The 18,615-nt window shown below is 39.9% G+C and overlaps 1 protein-coding gene across 5 annotated transcripts in view; it reads left to right on the plus strand.

Moving 5' to 3' along the window:
• Window positions 1-17,907, plus strand: part of DIP2C (disco interacting protein 2 homolog C) — a 334,890-nt gene extending 316,983 nt beyond the window's left edge. For all 5 annotated transcript variants that reach the window (XM_068404523.1, XM_068404525.1, XM_068404524.1 and 2 more), the window contains 5 exons: window positions 5,976-6,033; window positions 7,125-7,199; window positions 8,313-8,487; window positions 10,337-10,460; window positions 14,769-17,907. In XM_068404523.1, the coding sequence (XP_068260624.1) occupies window positions 5,976-6,033; window positions 7,125-7,199; window positions 8,313-8,487; window positions 10,337-10,460; window positions 14,769-15,021 (685 nt within the window). In that variant the 3' untranslated portion in view covers window positions 15,022-17,907. The remainder of the gene's footprint in view (window positions 1-5,975; window positions 6,034-7,124; window positions 7,200-8,312; window positions 8,488-10,336; window positions 10,461-14,768) is intronic.
• Window positions 17,908-18,615: the final 708 nt, after the last annotated feature.

Genomic DNA, 18,615 nt, shown 5'->3' on the forward strand with positions numbered 1-18,615 from the left:
ACCATCTGCCTTGCTCAGGCACCATCTCAACATTAGACAGTGATACATATCTGCGAGGTGTTGGTGATGGCAATAGTTCCTGGCCATTTGAGTCAGCACTGGGAAATCACTGTGCTGTCTGGCATTCAGTGCCTTACAATTGGATTTTGGTTAAAATGTCTAATGAATTAGGTGGTTGTCTTTTTTTTACCAGAAAAGACCATTTTTTCTTAAATCTGAAGAGTCGGTTTTGACAGACCTTTTTCAGCTTAAGGAAAAAGACAGAATTCTCTAAGTGGTCAAAACACTCTACTTAAACTTTTGAGTTTTTACTGATCATGGTGGTTAAAGCATTTTCAGTTTGGAGAGTTAATTAACTTAAATTTTAAAACAAAACAAAAAGCTGAAATACTAAACATAAATAACCTTTTTTTCTGACCTGCAACATTTTTTTTCAGGTTCAGTTTACAACTTCCTTCCATATTTCACTTTTTTGTTCCAATTTAATACACAAAAATTTTCAAAATATCAGTTTCTTGCAGGATAAGAAAATATCCACTTTTTCCCCACAAGCTCAACTTCTAATGTGAGAAAGATGACAATCAGCAGGAAAACTTAAGAAATAGGGCTGGATTAAACCAAAGAGACCATTGGCTGCTTCTTTCTGCTACAGAAAGGCTATGGACAAGGAGGGGACTTAGGAGACATATATTGGTATTTTCTCTATATACAGGCTATTTTCAATATGTTAGGTTATACGTGCATCACATCCTATCTGGTTTCCTCTACATTTTTTTTCTGAAGGTTTTCAAGAGTGGCAGCATCCTAAACAGCTACTGAAATAAATTAGTGTGCAAAATAGCACACTGAAAATATTTAACAAACCAAAAAAGCTGGACTTCCAAGCTGGCATGACTGCAAAATGGCATGGTGTGAGAACAGAGCGCTCAAGATAGGAGGAAGAAGAATAATTAAGGGTCAGTAGGGTAAACAGGGCAATACGAGCTTGAGATGATGGAAGATGCAGGGCTTGAGTGCCCAAGCCTGGCTAACAGCAGAAGATGCTGGCACACTGGTGAGGAGGAGGAGGGCAGTTACCATGGCTCAGCTTGTGGGAATGGCTATAAAGGGAAGAAAAAAATTCAATATGTGGGTTTTGGCCAAGCGTTAGGGTAAAAGGGAAACTCTTGAGCTGAGATATATTTAAAAAGAAAAGGGACAGTGGGAAAATCTCTTTTGAATTGGACGTGGAGAGCTGTTTAGAAAGAACGAGAGGAAGCTAAGAACAGTTCGTGCCAAGCATTGCAGGAAGAAGGTTCCTGACCATGAAATACATTCAGCTGAGAAATAAACTCTGAAGGGAAGTGGAAGAAGCCCCATCATTTGAAATACTATAACAGGAGTAGACAAAGCACTCGAAAGTGCACTGCGGGGACCAGTCTTTTTTTGGCAGGGAGCGAGACTTGGATGACCTAATAGCTTCTTTCCATCTCTATTAGAATCACAGAATCCAAAGTCTTTCTCAGAGCAACAGCACAGCCGGCTTTGAAAGTTTGCCCAGTTTTGGCATCGTAGCGTTGGTTAGGACCACTCTGCACGCTCCAGCCCCTGCACGTTCCCAAGGCAATAGTTAATAGCTCTGCTGACAAACTCTCTGCTCAGTGCAAAATACTAGCAAGCTGTGGAATGTATTTTGGAGAGTATTCACCACCACGCAGACCAGATCTAAAAAGGAACATAAACAAAATTTGCAGTTTCATGCAAGGTAGTTGGGCAGAAAGTCATTGTTACTGTATTTTCATATCCCCTTTGCTGCACAGTGATTACAGTGCCAGTTAGTTACAGCTTGCCAGTTTGCATTCTGAAGTCAGATTTCAGTCCTACTTTTCTGTAGTAAGTGTTTGATTTAAAGGAGGTAAAATCTGTCCAATGTCTTAAATTGTAACAAGAAAAGAAGTTAAGCACATACTGGTGTTGTAGCTGCATTCCCTATTAAATCCCAAGAGGCAAACTTTGAAACATAGGGAGCTTTCTCAACTGTACAGCTCTAGTTAGAGATATTTTTAAGAAAAAGGACTAATTCTTAGGAACAAAGTGAAGAAAATTCTAAAAAGTATGGTGTCTTACACTGTACTATACAAATACTACAGATTCATTGCATGCGATCATTGCTTATGGCTTTGTAACAGTGCAATGATTCTTAAACATCCTCTGCCTCTCCCCTCCAGTGAGATATTTTGGTGGGAGGGAAACTCCATGTCTGCCCTACATCGGGTCACTCATTTCTGTTTTCCCTCTCAGCTTGGCTGCAAACCACCAGAAGGTGCAAAAGTAGCACCTCAGGGCTGCTCTCAATCCATTCTCCGTCCAGCCTGTATTTGTGCTTGGGATTGCCAATTTGTGAATTTGTGAATTTGGAGAAGGTTTGCTATCATTGTCCAAAGAAGGCTGCAAGGAGCTGTGGGTTTCTTTGCCAGCATCACCTGGGTAGTTCAGAGATGTTGATTTCCAAGGGTCTAATGGGGCCCTGTGCTCTGGCTTTTTACCTTGCCTGCCAGACCAGCCTTGGCAGTGATGCTGCTCACTCGAGAGGGAAAGCGAAGAAGTTTTCCATTGTGTCTGCTGTCTGTGTTTGTCAGCGGAAAAATGGAAATCTCTGGGGGAAGAGTGGGAACAATTGAATTATTTTATGCTGAGGCACGGCAAAACTCATTTTAAAAATTATTGCCTAATGTCCATAATTTATTCACAGTACTAGTCCCAGTAGAGTTAATAAGACTGTTACGCACTTAAAATTAAGTATCCACATAGGAATCAGTAACATCAGAATCTAATGTTTTACTCTATTTTTTTGAAATCTCTTTGTGGCAGAATATCTTTCATTATTTCAGAATTGTTAGAGGTTTAACAGCGTGTTCCCAAATGGATTGTGAGCTTAGCAGAAACTTTTTAAAAAGGAGTCCCAAGTTTTTTTGAGCGCTAACAGGGCTCTCGCAGAAAACCTCCAGGAAATGCCGTTTCTGTTTAATGCGCTGCTGTGATAACTCTGTCGGGGTGTGAGGTGGAGAGCAAAAGTAGGAGAGGTTTAACAGAATTGGAAATGGAGAAATTGCACCTTCTGGATTGTCACATGCTAAAAATCAGACGAGGTTAAAGGAAATAGGTGGAGAAGGGAACTAGAAGAATACGCTCGTGACAATAAGAACAAGGTGTGAGGCACAGATGCTGAAAGCAAAGAGGAAAGAGATGGTCAGATTTATGAATGTTGATGCATTTCCAGTAGTCACTTGATTATATGTGATTTCTGCTGGGCCTGGAGTTCAGCAACACTTCACTGAGGCATGTCTTAAAAATGGGAAAGGAGCAAAGGCCAACAGAATGCCTGAGCAGCTGGACAGCTCTCACATACTCTTTTCCTGCCCCAGAGGTTTATTGCTACTGTTACCCAAATCACATTCTTTTTACACCAATCTTAAATTCAAATAAAGTATTTCCTGACCTTTGTTAATGCCATCTTTCTTACCACTGCATATGGCTGAGGTCTTTTCAATTGTCTCTTTTTTTAAGACTAAATCTATTTGGCAAATGTTGGTGAATAATGAATTAGCTAATTGTCTGTTAAAGGAAATACCAAGTGGTTGAGATGATGACTAGTTCTAAGAAGAGCTACCTGTCTGCAAATACATACCTAAAGATTGGAGATATTGTTTGGAAAAACTCAGTTAAAGGCATTTTCTATTTCTACACTAATACAGATTTTACAGAACAAAGTTATATTTAAAAAGGCAGAAATACAGACATTGTTAACTGTTTTTTGCAATTTTTTTTTTTTTTTTCAATATGGACAAAGCTATTTTTAAAGCCTTTGCTGCATACTCCTAAATACCTATGATTTAGCTTGCCATTTGAACAGCAACACAAGTCTGGCTTATGTAGACATACCCTTTATAGAGTAGCATTACCTTAGGCTTGCACATACACCTTATAGTGAAGTTCCTGTGGCCTGGGTTTCTGCTGCCCTGTATTGAACAGATTCTGCTGCCCCTGGGTGAACAGATGGATGTTGTAGCTTCGCTGCTTTTGCTGTGAAGCCAGTGGTGGCCCTACTGCTCTTCAGCTGGGGGGAAGCTCAGCAGAAAATGATGTAGTAAACACAGGCGCACATGTACGCGTGTAGCACAACAGAGGTTTAAGAGAGGTTTACGGTGTAAGACAAGGACAATGCAAATTAAAGGTAACACACAGAAGTGGTAATTAGAGCAACAGGCTCTGTCTGGGAGTTTTGTGGCAGTTGAACAAACATTGAAAGGTGGTTCCTGTTCCGCACCTTGTAGCAGAGCAGGTCAGGCTTCAGCTTCCTAGCTGTGCCTGCTCCAGGCAGTGCCCTTTGTAGGGTGCTTTACATCCTTTTCCTCTCAAAATGACTTGGAAAATCAGTCTGAAATTGCTGGCTCTTTGGGTGGTATCTGTTGCTGTTAGTGCAAGGAACAGTTTGCACTGGCGTGCAATGCCTCAGGGCTTAGCCCTGCCCCATCCATCAAGGTTGAGAGACTTCCCAGAACTGCAGATAAAACACTCTTCACTCCTCCTGCCTTGACCTCGACGGTCCCAGCTTTTATAGAAGACTTCTGGAGCAGAGAAATAGTAAAAAAATTAAAAAGGAAAAAAAAAAAGGTAGATCTTTTTCCATATCCTTTATGTTTAGGGGCTGAACTTGCCAAAGCTTTGTTCTTCTCCAGAGGGACCTCTCGCTGAGGTCTCTCTGTGTCTCATCCCTCCTTTCCCAAGCTGAGTACTGCAGTACTCTGTCTATAAAAAGACCTCAAAACAGTCCGAAAAAGATCTATCGTGACTGTTCCTAACAGACTGCAGTTTTATGATCCGTTTAACCGGATCCAGTTCTCCACCCATCTCCTCCTAGCTATGTCTTTCTCTCTTCTGATGTTTCATCTTCACCTTTCACAGAGTTGGTTTTTGGGCATCTTGTGTTGTTTTTTTTTCTTTTTAAGCACAGAGCTGAGAGGAGGAAAGGGTAAGAGGTAAGAACAGCTTTCTGACAGAAGTCCAGATTTAGACTGGTTAAGTGGATTATGAAAAATGTTCAGGAGTGGGAAGTTTAAGGTTTTCATGGGCTATTGGAGCTTTTAAGTTATCTCACTTAGGATACAGGAATGCCTAGATGTTAACAAATTTTCTTCACCATCTACTGGCTGAGATCATCAGCTATTTTAGGACTTCAAAGTCTCTCTCATTCTAACTTGCTGAGGACCTTTCAAGGTTAAATGAGGAGTTTCCTTCCAGACCACCATACCACTGAAGGAGAGCTGTCATGTCTGTTCCTTTAGTGGGAAAATAAGTTGTCTAAGAAAGGAAGAGGAAGGACCAGAAAGTCACATTGAGAGAACGGCTCTGACCTCAGCAGTAATAACATTTTTCATTAAATGATTTTTTTTGTTGTTATTAAAATGTTTATCAACCACTGTCCATTGATAATAATTTAAAGATTGCAAACGCAGATTTCCATCTGAGGCCGGGTTATGAGCTATTTCGATATGACTTTGATTTTAACTGTTAGCTACTTGTGGAATGTGGTTGCTCACTCAGCTCACATGCTTTTGTGTCTGTGCCCTGGCATTTATGATGGTCTTGTGGGAAATCAATATTTTAGATCCCTCTTGTTGTGAATAAATTTGTGCATGGAATTCCATCTACAAAAGTCTATCAAAAACAAATAAAAGGTGCCAACTACATTTGAAGAATTTAATATTTAAGAAAACGCTCACACACATCTTTTTTTCATTATTTTCCCAGCCATAAGTCTTGACTAAGATTAAATATTGGGCCCGATTATGTGCTACAGGATATAAGCTTCATCTGTTCCAAAAAGTACATTAATCTCTGTGACCATTAACTGTTCCTTTTAGAAATAAATGTTAATGAAAAGCAAATAAACGCAACTGTGTATTATGCATATTATTTTTACATGTATTTTACAGAGTTCGTTTAGTCGAAAGAGGATCTCCACATAGTTTGCCCCTCATGGAGTCAGGAAAAGTAAGTACTGAAAGAATATTTAAATGTACCTTTTATGGTAAATATTTTCAATAAATCTCCATTTCTGTTCATTTTTTCATGAATGGAGTGTTGAGGAAGGCTTTATCAGCTGTGCAGACTGAAGACCTTTCTTTACTGTTGAGGTTACAGCACGATGGCCGTAGCTGATGCATTACTGCTCTCTCAAAAGCTGTACCCCACTCTTGAAACAGCCAACGAATGTGCCACTAGTGAAGGCAGTTCTATCAATGTAGACCCACCTCCACTGAGAACCTGTCTGAGTTTACCAACGCTGTACTCATAGGCTACGGAGCACCTGCAGAGGGTCCGTCCCTGGTGGGTGGCATTGCTGTGGGAATAGGGTGAGGACACAGGACAGCACACAGAGATAGGGGTGCTGCTCTCAGCTCTGACCCTGGCTGCGCTGTCTGGCCATGCGCCGGTGACCGAGGTCTCCTGCTGAGCGCGCTCTGCCTTTGGGAGAAAGGAGAGGAGCCATCGCTGCTGTGCTGAGCCACCGAGGCACCCCCTGCTCACTGACTGCCCTTGACTCCATGGATGCTCGTGTAAAGCTTTCTAACCATAGCTCTGCAAACACTCATGGTCAGAGGATGTTCCCTTTTCTCTTTTAGGGTTTAACATCTGCCCGCCTCTGTAGTGGTTGAATGTCCATTACATGAAGTCATTGTCAGGGCCTTGTTCTGGGGAGATCACATGGTGCCTCTGGCTTTTGTTCTGTCAGGCCAAAGTTTCATGTGGCTAGCAGGGGTTTTTTTCTATTCTAGTACATACTCTCAGAGAGCCTTGAGCCATTTGGTAGGATTTTTGTATTGTAGGTGAACATTTGGTTTCTGAGGAGTTTTTAGTGATGGAACAGCTTTCACAAAAAGAAGAGGTTTTGTAGCATTTCCCAGGTATCTCAGAATTCATGACATCTATGAACTATTTTAATTTTTTATGTTATAAGTCTACTTTAACTTTTTAAGGATTTCTTCTAGTTTCTAATGAAGGTTTTTTGGGGATGAAGAGTCAGCATATGGTTGCATAAGCCGGAATCTGCTTTCTTACTGCCTCTTGTTTTCTTTCAATAGATCCTCCCAGGAGTACGTATCATTATTGCTAATCCAGAAACAAAGGGACCCTTAGGAGATTCTCATCTTGGTGAGGTGAGTCATGAAAACTTAACCTTTGGATGCTCTGAGCTAAATTGCAGACATAAAGCTATCATCGTGTATGCCAATGGTTCCCTATAATATGTCTTATCAAATGCCTGGTTAAGAAAATTGTGAATTCTACAGATCTTTCCAAAGTGTGTGGCATGATATTTGTGTCATTATTAAAATTGTTAGTAACATACTTGATAAATGCTAATAATAGCTCGAGTTTGTTAAAAAATTGAAAAAAAATCTGCTTTTTCTCACTGTATTTTCTACTTGGTGCTTCACTAATTCTGATGGAAACTTACATGAAAAAATAAGTTATTGATTAGTCTAATTTCAGCTAGTTGGTTTTCTAGTGCTGTTCTCTTTATAATCATTGTGCTTCAACTCACTGAAGTACTCTCATTACCTGAGTTGAGCAAGGCTATATGTTTTTCTGATTTATTTTATGTTTCTAGAGAGAGAAAAAAATATTTTCAATGAGCAATTAAAGTTCTAATTAACAAAAAGGAAGAATTTGCTGAGTTATAATTAAAACTACAATCTAATCTAATTTGTGAGATTCATTTGTAAGATTTCATTACTATGAAACCGTAAAAATTTCTATGATGCCTTGAGTTAGATGAGATGAATCCTTCTCCATAGGTGAAGGTCCCTGGCCTCACCCTTTAAAATAATCTGTCTGTCTGGTGATCATGGATGATGTCCTGCTGGAGTAAATACACTGAACCAGGAGGAGGGGACTATGGAAAGAGCACTGTGGTCTGTAAGGTCTTCTGAAAATTACCGTAACCGAACAGAGCTCAGAGCTGGCTGAGCCATTGAAGGCTGTGCAGGTCGTTGGCTAACCTGGAGCCAGAGGGCTGTGAGGCAGGTGTCCCCGCAGCCATGAGGCTCATCCCTCTCCACCAGGCACGGCTCAGATCCACACTCCGACTTCAGCGAGGCTAGATTGGGGTCTCTGTGCCTAAAACTGGGTCAGTCATGGGTTCAGAAACAGTGTTAAAAGGCATTGTATTATCTAGCTATGACTAAAAATATTTACTTCAAGAATTTTCAATAATGCTTCGTTCTGGAAAGCTACTTTAATTAATACCAGTATAATTGCTTTTAACTTAGATATGGGTTCACAGCACTCACAATGCCAGTGGGTATTTTACCATCTATGGAGATGAATCTTTGCAATCAGACCATTTTAATTCAAGACTCAGCTTTGGAGACACACAGACTATATGGGCTCGAACTGGCTATTTGGGGTTTCTGAGAAGAACAGAACTCACAGATGCAAATGGAGGTAAGAGCTTTCTTGTCTTCTAGGTCTATGCACATGGTCTATGCACATAATATGAGTTATTTTGAGGCTGACACCATGTCTCTTGGCCTGTGCTACTCGACATGTTCAGTCTGTGAAACCTGTAGAACTGCAAAAAGGCCTTAGTTAAAATAATCATAAAATAAAACAGGGCAAGATTTCCCTGCTGGAACAGTTGCTTTTCCTTTGCTGTACCTCAGGTGATATAAATCCCCTCCACCGGTGACTTTTTGGCACTGTTAATGTGCCAAGTGCTTCAGCTTGAAAAATACAAAATGCAGCTTAAAATGCCACCAGTTGTTCTCACAGTCGTATCCGCATGAATGCATCAGTGCAGCTGGAAAAAGCCTAGGTGTGAGTCTAAGCCCTGTCCTTTCTGCGACAACCACCTTCTTGATAATTCCTCTATTACAAATTTATTTACAGCAGCTGTCCATTTCTCAAATTTCCCTGTCTTTAAACCTGTGGGGACAGTTACTGAAATGTAACACAAGCAGTAGCCTGCAGGAGAAGCTACGGGGTGTTTGGGTTTCTGTCAGGAATGTATGGGATTTCGTTATTTGTTTTTATGATATTCCTTAGCTCATGTACACATGTAAGCAAACCAGCTCTGCCAGGCACACAAAGTCTCTGCTTGGGAAAACATTCTTTTCCTGTGATTTTTGCAGCGCGCAGTGCCACGAGTGGTGGCTGACTGAGGTGGCCGTCGAGGCTGTGGGCAGAGTATGGTTTCTAGCAATGCTGTGAGCACCTTCAGGAAAATCTCAGGGCCCCAGTGTCACTGCAATTAGAATAGCAACAATTCAGCCAAAGAGTGAATTCATCAAATCTGAAAGCATTTTAGTAATCACTGTGGATTACGGCTGCTGCCCATGTCCTCATGTTAGCATCTTCCTGAAGAGATTTACTTTTGGTTGCGCAGGCCTTTTTCAGTTCATTATGGTAGCCCAGCCTTGAGCAGATTCAGGATTCTCTGAGGATATTGCAACTTAAGCATCCAAACGGCTTCAATCTTCTCCTGGCAAAGAGCTGCTAAGTCTCCATTCTCCTCCCACTTATAGCTCCCAGTGCAGAAAGTTCTCTGCCCTTTATTGCTGGCAGAAGTTATGTTGCTATTACTTTACCACCATGCAACTATCTAAATTAATGTAAAAAGAGACAGTTATCTGCTTTTAAGTCTATTAGCGAATGTTATTTCCTTTTTGATAACATGCAGTCATTTATTATCAGCCTAATATCTTTTAAAAAGTGTCATTTCAGCCTCATGTATTTCTTTAGTAAGTAAAAATTTGTACTATAAGAGCATTACGCTTCAGAGCTTGCCATTTGTCTGAATGAGCAGCTTGCTGTTTGGCACATAGCACGTATTTCTAGTTTATTGATAAATACCTTTGTAATACACCTTAAGCGTCAGTACTGACCATCTCAAAGCTACTGGAAGAACTTCATCCATAGTGTTAGGGTCAAATCCATCCTTTCTATTTCGAAAGAGATTGAGAGAGAAACAAGGAGCCTGTTGTCTATTTAGGGCAACTTAAAAAAGAATGAGTCTGTTCTGCATCCACCTGGGAGAAAAACAGGAATTTATGCCACTGTCTTTGTATAAAGACTTCCACCTTTCTCTTCTTCAAATGGGAATAGTTTCTGCCTTCCTTTCTTCTGCTTTCTGCTCTTTCTTCTCATTAGTTCGGGAATCACTTTGGGGTTTCAGAAATTCATGGATAACATAGAAATGTTATACCTACTTTACTTATTTATTAATGTGAACATTTTTGTAATTTAATATACTGGAGAACAGAATCATTAATATTTTTTTTTCACTTACAACCAGAGCGCCATGATGCACTTTATGTTGTGGGTGCATTAGATGAAGCCATGGAGTTACGAGGGATGAGATACCATCCGATCGATATTGAAACCTCTGTAATTAGAGCACACAAGAGCATCACAGAATGGTAAGGATTATATAACACCAGGGCCCTTGTGTAAAGCTGAGATATCTATAATGTCTGGGGTTTTTTTCTTGGATATTGCAATTGAGCCAGGAAACGACCTGTCAGGATGGTCACAGGATTTATAACCCAGCTGGAAGTATGTCCTTAGGATGAAACTTTCCACAAACAGATGTAATCAGGAAGGACTGTTTTCTGCTAAGATCATTCAATATGTTTCTATTTTTGTGTCATTTTAAATACAAGTGAAGGATTAAACTTTTAATTTGAGAGAGCCAAGCAGCTCTCAGGTAGGTCAGTAGCTGTAGAGTTTGAGATTTATATTCTAACCAGGAAAAGCAAACTGGTACAAGCTCAAGCTTTTAGGAGTGTTGTTATTAGAAGTAAGCAAGCAAACATTTCAGATAAATGAACACACTAATAAACTTTATTAGTGAACACACTGTTACTTTTTAATTGGTTAAATCAAGCAGTGCTCAAATCAAGGTCACAATGGAAATTGAAGCAGTAAATCAATGAGTTAATAATGATGTTGTCCTAATCAATGTATCACATCGTCAAATGCACACAGCAGGTAATCATTTCTCGAGGCCGACAGGGGAACAAATTGCTTTTCATTATTCTTGCATCAGAAGACTGAGTCAGGTAGTTGTTTTGTTTTGATATAACCTCAGCTCAGCTCTTCTCCTTTCAACCAAACCGAACCTATCGCAACAGCCAGAGCAATTTAGCCAATATAAGATGTGACTCTCCATTTTTCTTTTCAATCCTGGCTGCAAAGGTGTGTCCTGGAGCAGTAAACTTAATAGTGAAGCACAGTGACCGGACTGGTTTCTTTAGTCAGAACACCTTGTTTTTTTCTTAAATATCTGTTAAAATTAAAGCAGTTAATTGCTTGGCTGACTGTAACTGAGGTTTTACCTATTGCCTGCTCCCTAGAGCATCACCACTGCTGGTATGGTGTTCTCGTGCCAGCTAGGCATTACACAGGGTGGCAGATTCTGTGTCCTCATACAGACCAGTGTGAACATTTTATGGGTGCTGTGAAATTCTCCTTGAAAATGTGTCATATCAGTATCAGCAGTGGATGGAAAGTTTTCAGATCAAGCTATTTAGGGACAACTCTATTGTAAGATGGCCACAGATTCATAAACCGATATGTTCAGCAGTACCTGCTTGTCAGAGATTTGCGTGTCCTCAAAGTGTGAACTCATGGGCAGTAAATGAAGTAGCCATATCACACTGCAGAAATGGTCATCACTGGTTTCAGTGGCCAAAAATGCTTAAATTATGTTCCTTTTTTCAAGACCACTGAGAGCACTTTGAGGATCCTTCTCCTTTCATTATCTTGGAAGTCCTGAGTGGGGTAATGGCAACTAAAAAAGGGTTAGGGTAAGCTGGGAGGACCGAAGAAAAAGGCCACTGAATTTCTGTAAAAAGGTAGAAATACCTGCAAATAATTCTTGGTGCCTTAACTCTTCCCAGTAGTTGGGTGATAATGTACAAGACACATGAGCGAGATTTCGACAACACACTGTGCAAAATAGCCCTTTCCAAAAGCCAAAATTGAAAGTCTTCAGGGTTATTTCTTCCTCGAAGAAGAGAGACTGATGATGAGTTCGATGTTTTTCTGATGTGGTCCCTGCAGAAAGTGGACACACAGTTCAGAGCGACTTCTGGTTTACTCGCAGTTTCCAACCTCTTCTTAACCAGTGCTCTGCCTAATTGCTCTCTCAAGTCACCATCATGGGGTTTTCACTCATAGCCCTAGTCCTGACTGTCCCTGGCTTTTCTCACTTAACTTCTCTTTCAGCTTCTCCTAGAGATCATCCTCTTGTCTTTGGGAAACACTCCTTGACAAAATAATAGCCAGTAAAATCTTTCTTTTTATATATACTTTGTATATGCCTCTGGCACGAGCCTCTGTTCTTGTTGGAGGCCGCTGTTGTTTCAGTTACAGTGACCCATTAAGGATTTAAGTGCATCAATACCTATTGCAAACAAAAGGTACTGGGTATACCAGTCGATAGACTGTAAAAATAGCCTCAGCTTCCAAGAAACACGTGCTCGTTTTGTAACATTTAACACCATTGAGGAAAGCGGTGACTTGTTGGCTGACATGTGATCCTGTTGTGCAACTTCTCTCATTGAGGATCAGATCTAAAAGGTCATTTAAAATCATTATTCTTGTCTCTTAAGGAATTTTAGCACAAAATCAACAACCTCTGACTCTGGACCTCCTGTGTCTCAATACGTAATAAGCAAAAGTTGCACAGTCTGTTTTTATCGTGATGTATAACTGCACCAGGCATTTTTGAAAGTGTTTTTTAATACTGCAAAATATCTTGAGAAATAATATATGTGTATGTGTTTTAATTAAAGCACATTGTTGACTCATTTAAACTTCAAACCCTTGAAAGAGGAACAGAACTTAATTGCTTTCCCAAGTAACAAGCTAAAAGGAGGTTTAAGGCATGTTTTCAAGTGCTAACTTATATTTTAATAAAACCTCCCCATGCTTTTTTGTTAAAATATATCTAATACTAATTTACAAGTTTATACACCAATCTATAAAAATTCTAGGACTTCTCTGGAGATGGTCAGCTGTGCAGACTGATACTTCACTTTGTTAATATTCAGCATCAATCAAAACTTACTAGAATGTCTGTGGAAACTTAATTCCAAATTACAATTAATTTATAGCAGTACTAAGTCAAAAGGAGCCTGCACAGCCTTGCTTTGGCTGCCCGTTAGTTTTCCAGATCAATAAGCACATAAGAATTCAATCAAATAGTACTTTGACAGGATCTGAAAATGGATTTTTTTTTACTAGGAAGTACTTTTCTCCTAAAATCCATTCTGTTAAGCATCAACATAGAGCACATTTTCATAGCTAACTTCTGGGCAAATTAAGATATGTTTCCAAAGTACAGGGGTTTTCAGAATTGTCTTAGTAGACAGTGCACTTCTGTCTCACTCAAGCGTTGACCTTAGGGTAAATAGCTCTTTTTGTAGTTGGCTTATATACATAGTACATTCTAACTTTCAGTTGCTTGAAACGGTTCTGGGAAATTATCCCCTGATTTTGTAAGGTAAAGGAGGGTAAAGTACAGAGCTTGATGTATGAGTTATATGTGTAGAATACTTTTTCATGCTATGGAATAAGATAGAGGAAGAAATAACCATTATCTGTGTCTTAAACACCAGCAAAGAAGAATGAGACTGCTTTTTGTGGAGCCTCAGTCCTGCTGACCTCCTGTGAGACTTCAGAGGCTTTGGAGGCATTTGAGACATGGGGAGGAGGATGGAGGGAAGCATACACCAGACTTTCCTACCCTCCCAGCCTCCATATGTAGAAGGATAAATGTATTATCCTTAGCCAGAAAAGATGCCCAGTAGCAGGAACCAAAATTTACCTGCTTTGGCTCAAGGACTTAACCAAAATTTTGGGGTCTTACAAAGTTCTTTTAGTAAAGAGGAGATACTGGTGATAATGGTGTTCCCCTTGACCATCTCACCTGTTAATAAGGAATGTAAAAATTCCTGTCCCTTAAACCCAACAGAAGTAAAAGACAGCCCAGATAAAACAGATGGAGACACTGCTTATTTCTGTATAAACCCATTGATCTAAAAAAAATCACAGCTCTTCTGTGCTGAGCTCTGACCTGCCTGGACAGTAGCCAGCCCAGTCCAGAAGGCACGTAGCCATGTCAGCCTAGCACTGTGCGAGTGAGGAAGCCCCCTCCCCGGCCACCCCAGGACCTCTGTGCAGCCTACAGTATGCTGTGTAAATGTTCCCAGAGCTCCGCACCCTTTGCTAGGCAGAGCTTTTTCCAAAGATCTTTCAGCTTGGACTATGTTCCTGGTGTGTCTTTGGTGCTGTATCACTGTCTCCTCTTTTAACCTCCTTTGCCTTTCTGGGCTGCTCTTCAAGAAAATCCAGAGAAGACACCTCCACCCACACATTCACCCTTCGTGAACACAGCAATGCTGTGACAGTTCTCTGGCTTCAGAGGGAACCGCACATTGTCTTACTACCTCCTTACATGACAGGCAAGGATTAGACTCGAATTTCTGTAAAGTTTAGGCCAATACTTAATATTGCAGCAATACTAAAGCTCGAGCTTAGTGGGGCTGTTCTGCCCCTGCCTGCAGACACATTCTCTCTTGCTACTTATGCTTTGTGGTGAGCGAACAGAAGGAGCCCTGGGGGTTGAAACAAACAGTAAACAAGGTGGAATGAAAAGGGTAAAAAATGAAATGGGTAAAAAAAAACCCCACCACTAATATTATTTTTTTCTTTTGTTCCAGTGCGGTGTTTACCTGGACAAATTTATTGGTTGTTGTAGTTGAGCTGGATGGCTCGGAGCAAGAAGCTTTGGACCTGGTTCCTTTGGTCACCAACGTGGTCCTGGAGGAACACTATCTGATTGTAGGGGTGGTGGTGGTTGTGGACATTGGTGTAATTCCTATCAACTCCCGTGGAGAGAAACAACGTATGCACCTACGAGATGGATTTTTGGCAGACCAGCTAGATCCCATCTATGTGGCCTACAACATGTAGTCTTGTACCTTAAAGCTTCCATGGACTTTACTATAGATGTATAAAATTTTTTGGTGTCCACTAAAAAAGCGTGCAGATAAGATGCTGACACTCATCAGAATGGAACTGTTTCTATTACAACTTTTCAAAGCAGTCACAATTGGCAGGAAATAAAATGTGAAATGTTTTCTTTTACCACTGAATTTTAGAAAAGAAGGACTATGGGGTAAGGCCCTTCTGTGTGTTGGAAAAGCCCATTTTAAACTTTTTTTTTTTTTGCTTATTGGACAATACTGCTTTTTGAGTAAATGTGGCTTTGTATTTTACATTAAGTAAGCTGAAGTAGATTTTTTTTTATTCTCCCCTGCAAATGGATTCTTTTAAAACAATTTGCATACTAATACAAATAATTGTTTTCTTCATTTGTTTTAATATGTCATAAAAAGCTGATGAATACAGATCCATTACTAACTTAAGCCATTTTAGATCCCACATCTTAGGAAACTGTGTAGTGGTACGAGGAGAATACCCAAAGTAGCACCTTTCAATTAGAAATCTTGCAGCTTTCTGTCAGAGATGCTGAAAGCCCAAAGGCCAAAGAGCCTTTGCTGTTAGCGTTAGAATGGAAGAAATTTATAAATAAAGGTGTATTTCGGCAATGAACTTGCAAATATCTTTGTACTAAACTAAAAAGATAAATAAGTTAACTACTTCTTCTGTAATTATGTACAAAACGTTTAATTTATTTTGTTCTCTTTAGAAGTATGAAAGAGAAAAAACATTCAAGAATAATAAATTCTTGAAATGTTTGCTAATATAAAAAACAAAGTGTTGTATTATCTTGAGTGGATAGTATCACATCAAATATATATATATGAAATATAAATTCACTAATGACAAAAGATTTTAAAGTTTAAAATGCAGTACTTGTCACTTGCATGGTGTCTCCCACTGTAGATAATCAAACGTTACTCACAAATTTTTGAAAAAAAAAAAGCAATCCTGGATTGCTAAGTATCCCTGTCGAAAAGAATCCTCTAGATACCAGCAAGTGGAATTATTGCTGCCTTTAAGGCAGTGAATGAATTTAAGACTAAAAATGCACTACAATAATTTTCTTTTCTTTGCCATGGAGGCAACAATAAATATTCGTGCTGGCATGTGCATACACTTGTTAGGCTTAGAAAAGGCAGGTTGAGGAATAGCACTGTTGTCTAGCTGCAGAACTTTGTTGCACAATTTTTTTCATTGTTTTAGTTGGTGTTTTTATTGCTATAAGGAAAAGTTTTGGGGTAATTTGCACAGAGTTATCAATTTGCCTCTCAGCTAGGACACGTAGCTCGGTGGCCAATGCATCCAGTTTACATTTACAGGAAACGATTGTTTCGATGGTCTGTAATTTATTCCTTAACAGACAGGAGCGTACAGTCACTACAACCGATTTGGCACGAATCATGCATCTGCTAACTAGTCCCTAAACGCATTAAAACATCAGAGGACCCGATCTGCCTGTTGAAAGAACGGAGGAGTCCCGCGGTCTCTGATCTGAGGCCATCGCGGGAGAAGAGTAGGAAAACACGCATCACCGCTGCCTTCATTTTACTACCTTTGGATAAAAGAGAGGTTTGATTCCCCAGTTCTGTTGTTCCCCGCACCCCTTTTTTAAAAACCTTCCCCCTCCTTCATGTGGTTGTAACTGAATTGACCTGTTTGTGATCAAGAGTGGGATTTACCAGCCGCAGTCCAAGAATGCTTTTCTTCTTGTCCCAAATGACGTTCATGTGCTGGCTCTCATTACCGGATTCGCATGACTAAGATTGTGGCAGGGCAAATGTAATCATGTTTATATCACGTATAAGGGAGTCTCAATGCTGGGTGTTTAAAATATTTTTAAAAGGTAGGGATGTTTGAGTCTGCATGTACAGTACCGAGCATCTTGCCACGTCAGACGCGTTTTCTTTCAGACCATCCTTTCCGCCCTCACTGTCCTGTGAATAGCCCTATTCATGCTCTGCAGACCAAGCCTATGTTTTGTTAAAACTCATTTTCTGCTCCCTAAAAAGAATAAAATCCGTTCTTAATGGCAAGTTGTTGTAAGGTTTCAGACAAGATGTTGATTGATTACAAACATAATTGCAGTGTGTGAACTAACTTGTGGAGTCCTGCTATTGCTGATCTCAGTACTGCAAAACAAATCTCGCTGTCGTTCAAAGCATCACTTTAACCTTCGCGAAGTCAACTTTGCATTTGTAGAGAATAAAAGAACTGCAATGCAGTTGTGAAACGCAGTTAATAACAGCTCTCTTCTGCAACCTGTCATCCGTGGTTGTTAAATCCTGAGTTAAGAGAAACGAGAAACTGAGTTTCTGGTTTTGTTGTGCAAGCAAAAGGAAGGAAACATTTAAGCACCATCAGACTGAGCAATAAAGAAGGATTGTTCTGTATTAGAAATTGTACTGTAGATAAACCATTCATGAGAATGTATAAAATGTTTGTCTTGTGACCTTGTGCTTTTGGAGTCAGACAAAACCATGTAATCAACTTGATGCACATGCACAAAAAAAGAGGGTACACAATGAACATTTAAACACAAAACTAATCAAACAGGAGCAGATTCCTCATGGTGCTTGTTTATTATATATATTTAATCCTGCTTGACACTTTACCCAAGGGAAGACTGTCCCTTTTATCAGTTGAATGTTAGCAGCGTTATTTCATAGAGTGTGGTGACTGGTTAGAGAAATTCATGTAACTCAGCCAATCACAGTTTCAAACAAAAATTTTTATGTGCAAAGGACAGCAACCTTCTTGTATGTTAAACCACCAGTACGCTTTGTACATCTGTGATAACGCCTGTTTTATATTCAAATGAACAAATAAAAGCTTTTATTTTTGTTGCTCTGAAAATAGCGGTTTCTTAATTAGTCATCTACAATGGAGCTTCCGAGAACTGCCGATGCTCAGTGGAGGAACGTGGAGAGCTATACTGTAATTTTATTTTGTTTACCTCTCTTGTTGCATAATTTATTAGTACAAATCATTCTACTTTTAACAATGTTTAAATACTGGTGTGGGCATTTATTGCTGAAAGACTTTCATATGGCAACAAATGTTTTTTGTGAAATGTTTTTTTTAATTCTTTTTAATATATTCAAATATACTGTTCACATTTTTGCTGAAAGTGTAAAGATTATTGTAAGCTTGGTAACATTTTGTGAGAAGCAATAACAAGCATTAGTACTGTAAAACTCCTCAGATTTGTCACTTATCACTTTCGTTGCAAGGTCTTGCTACCGGCATATTGCTAATCAGTCGCTTAAGTCATTGATCCAGGTGCTACATCTCTGCTGGAGCTTCCTGCTGGTGGGTAACTGCTTGGTCACACATGTGGGGCTAGAACCTCCGTATCGATTCAGAAGCTTTGGACGATCAGATCAAACCCCCAGGAAATGTGATCTGACTGTTTCCACTGGCCTTTTCCAAAAATACCTTGATTGCAGAGCCGGCTCCCAGCTGCTGAGTAGCAGCGTCCCCAGAGAAGAGGGTTGGCCCTCGCTCTGATTTTCCAAATGTGATTTCAAAGGGTGAAACTCTGAGTCCTCATTTCTTTGGTAG

Source organism: Nyctibius grandis, chromosome 7, assembly GCF_013368605.1.
Source record: "Nyctibius grandis isolate bNycGra1 chromosome 7, bNycGra1.pri, whole genome shotgun sequence".
NCBI lineage: Eukaryota > Metazoa > Chordata > Aves > Nyctibiiformes > Nyctibiidae > Nyctibius > Nyctibius grandis.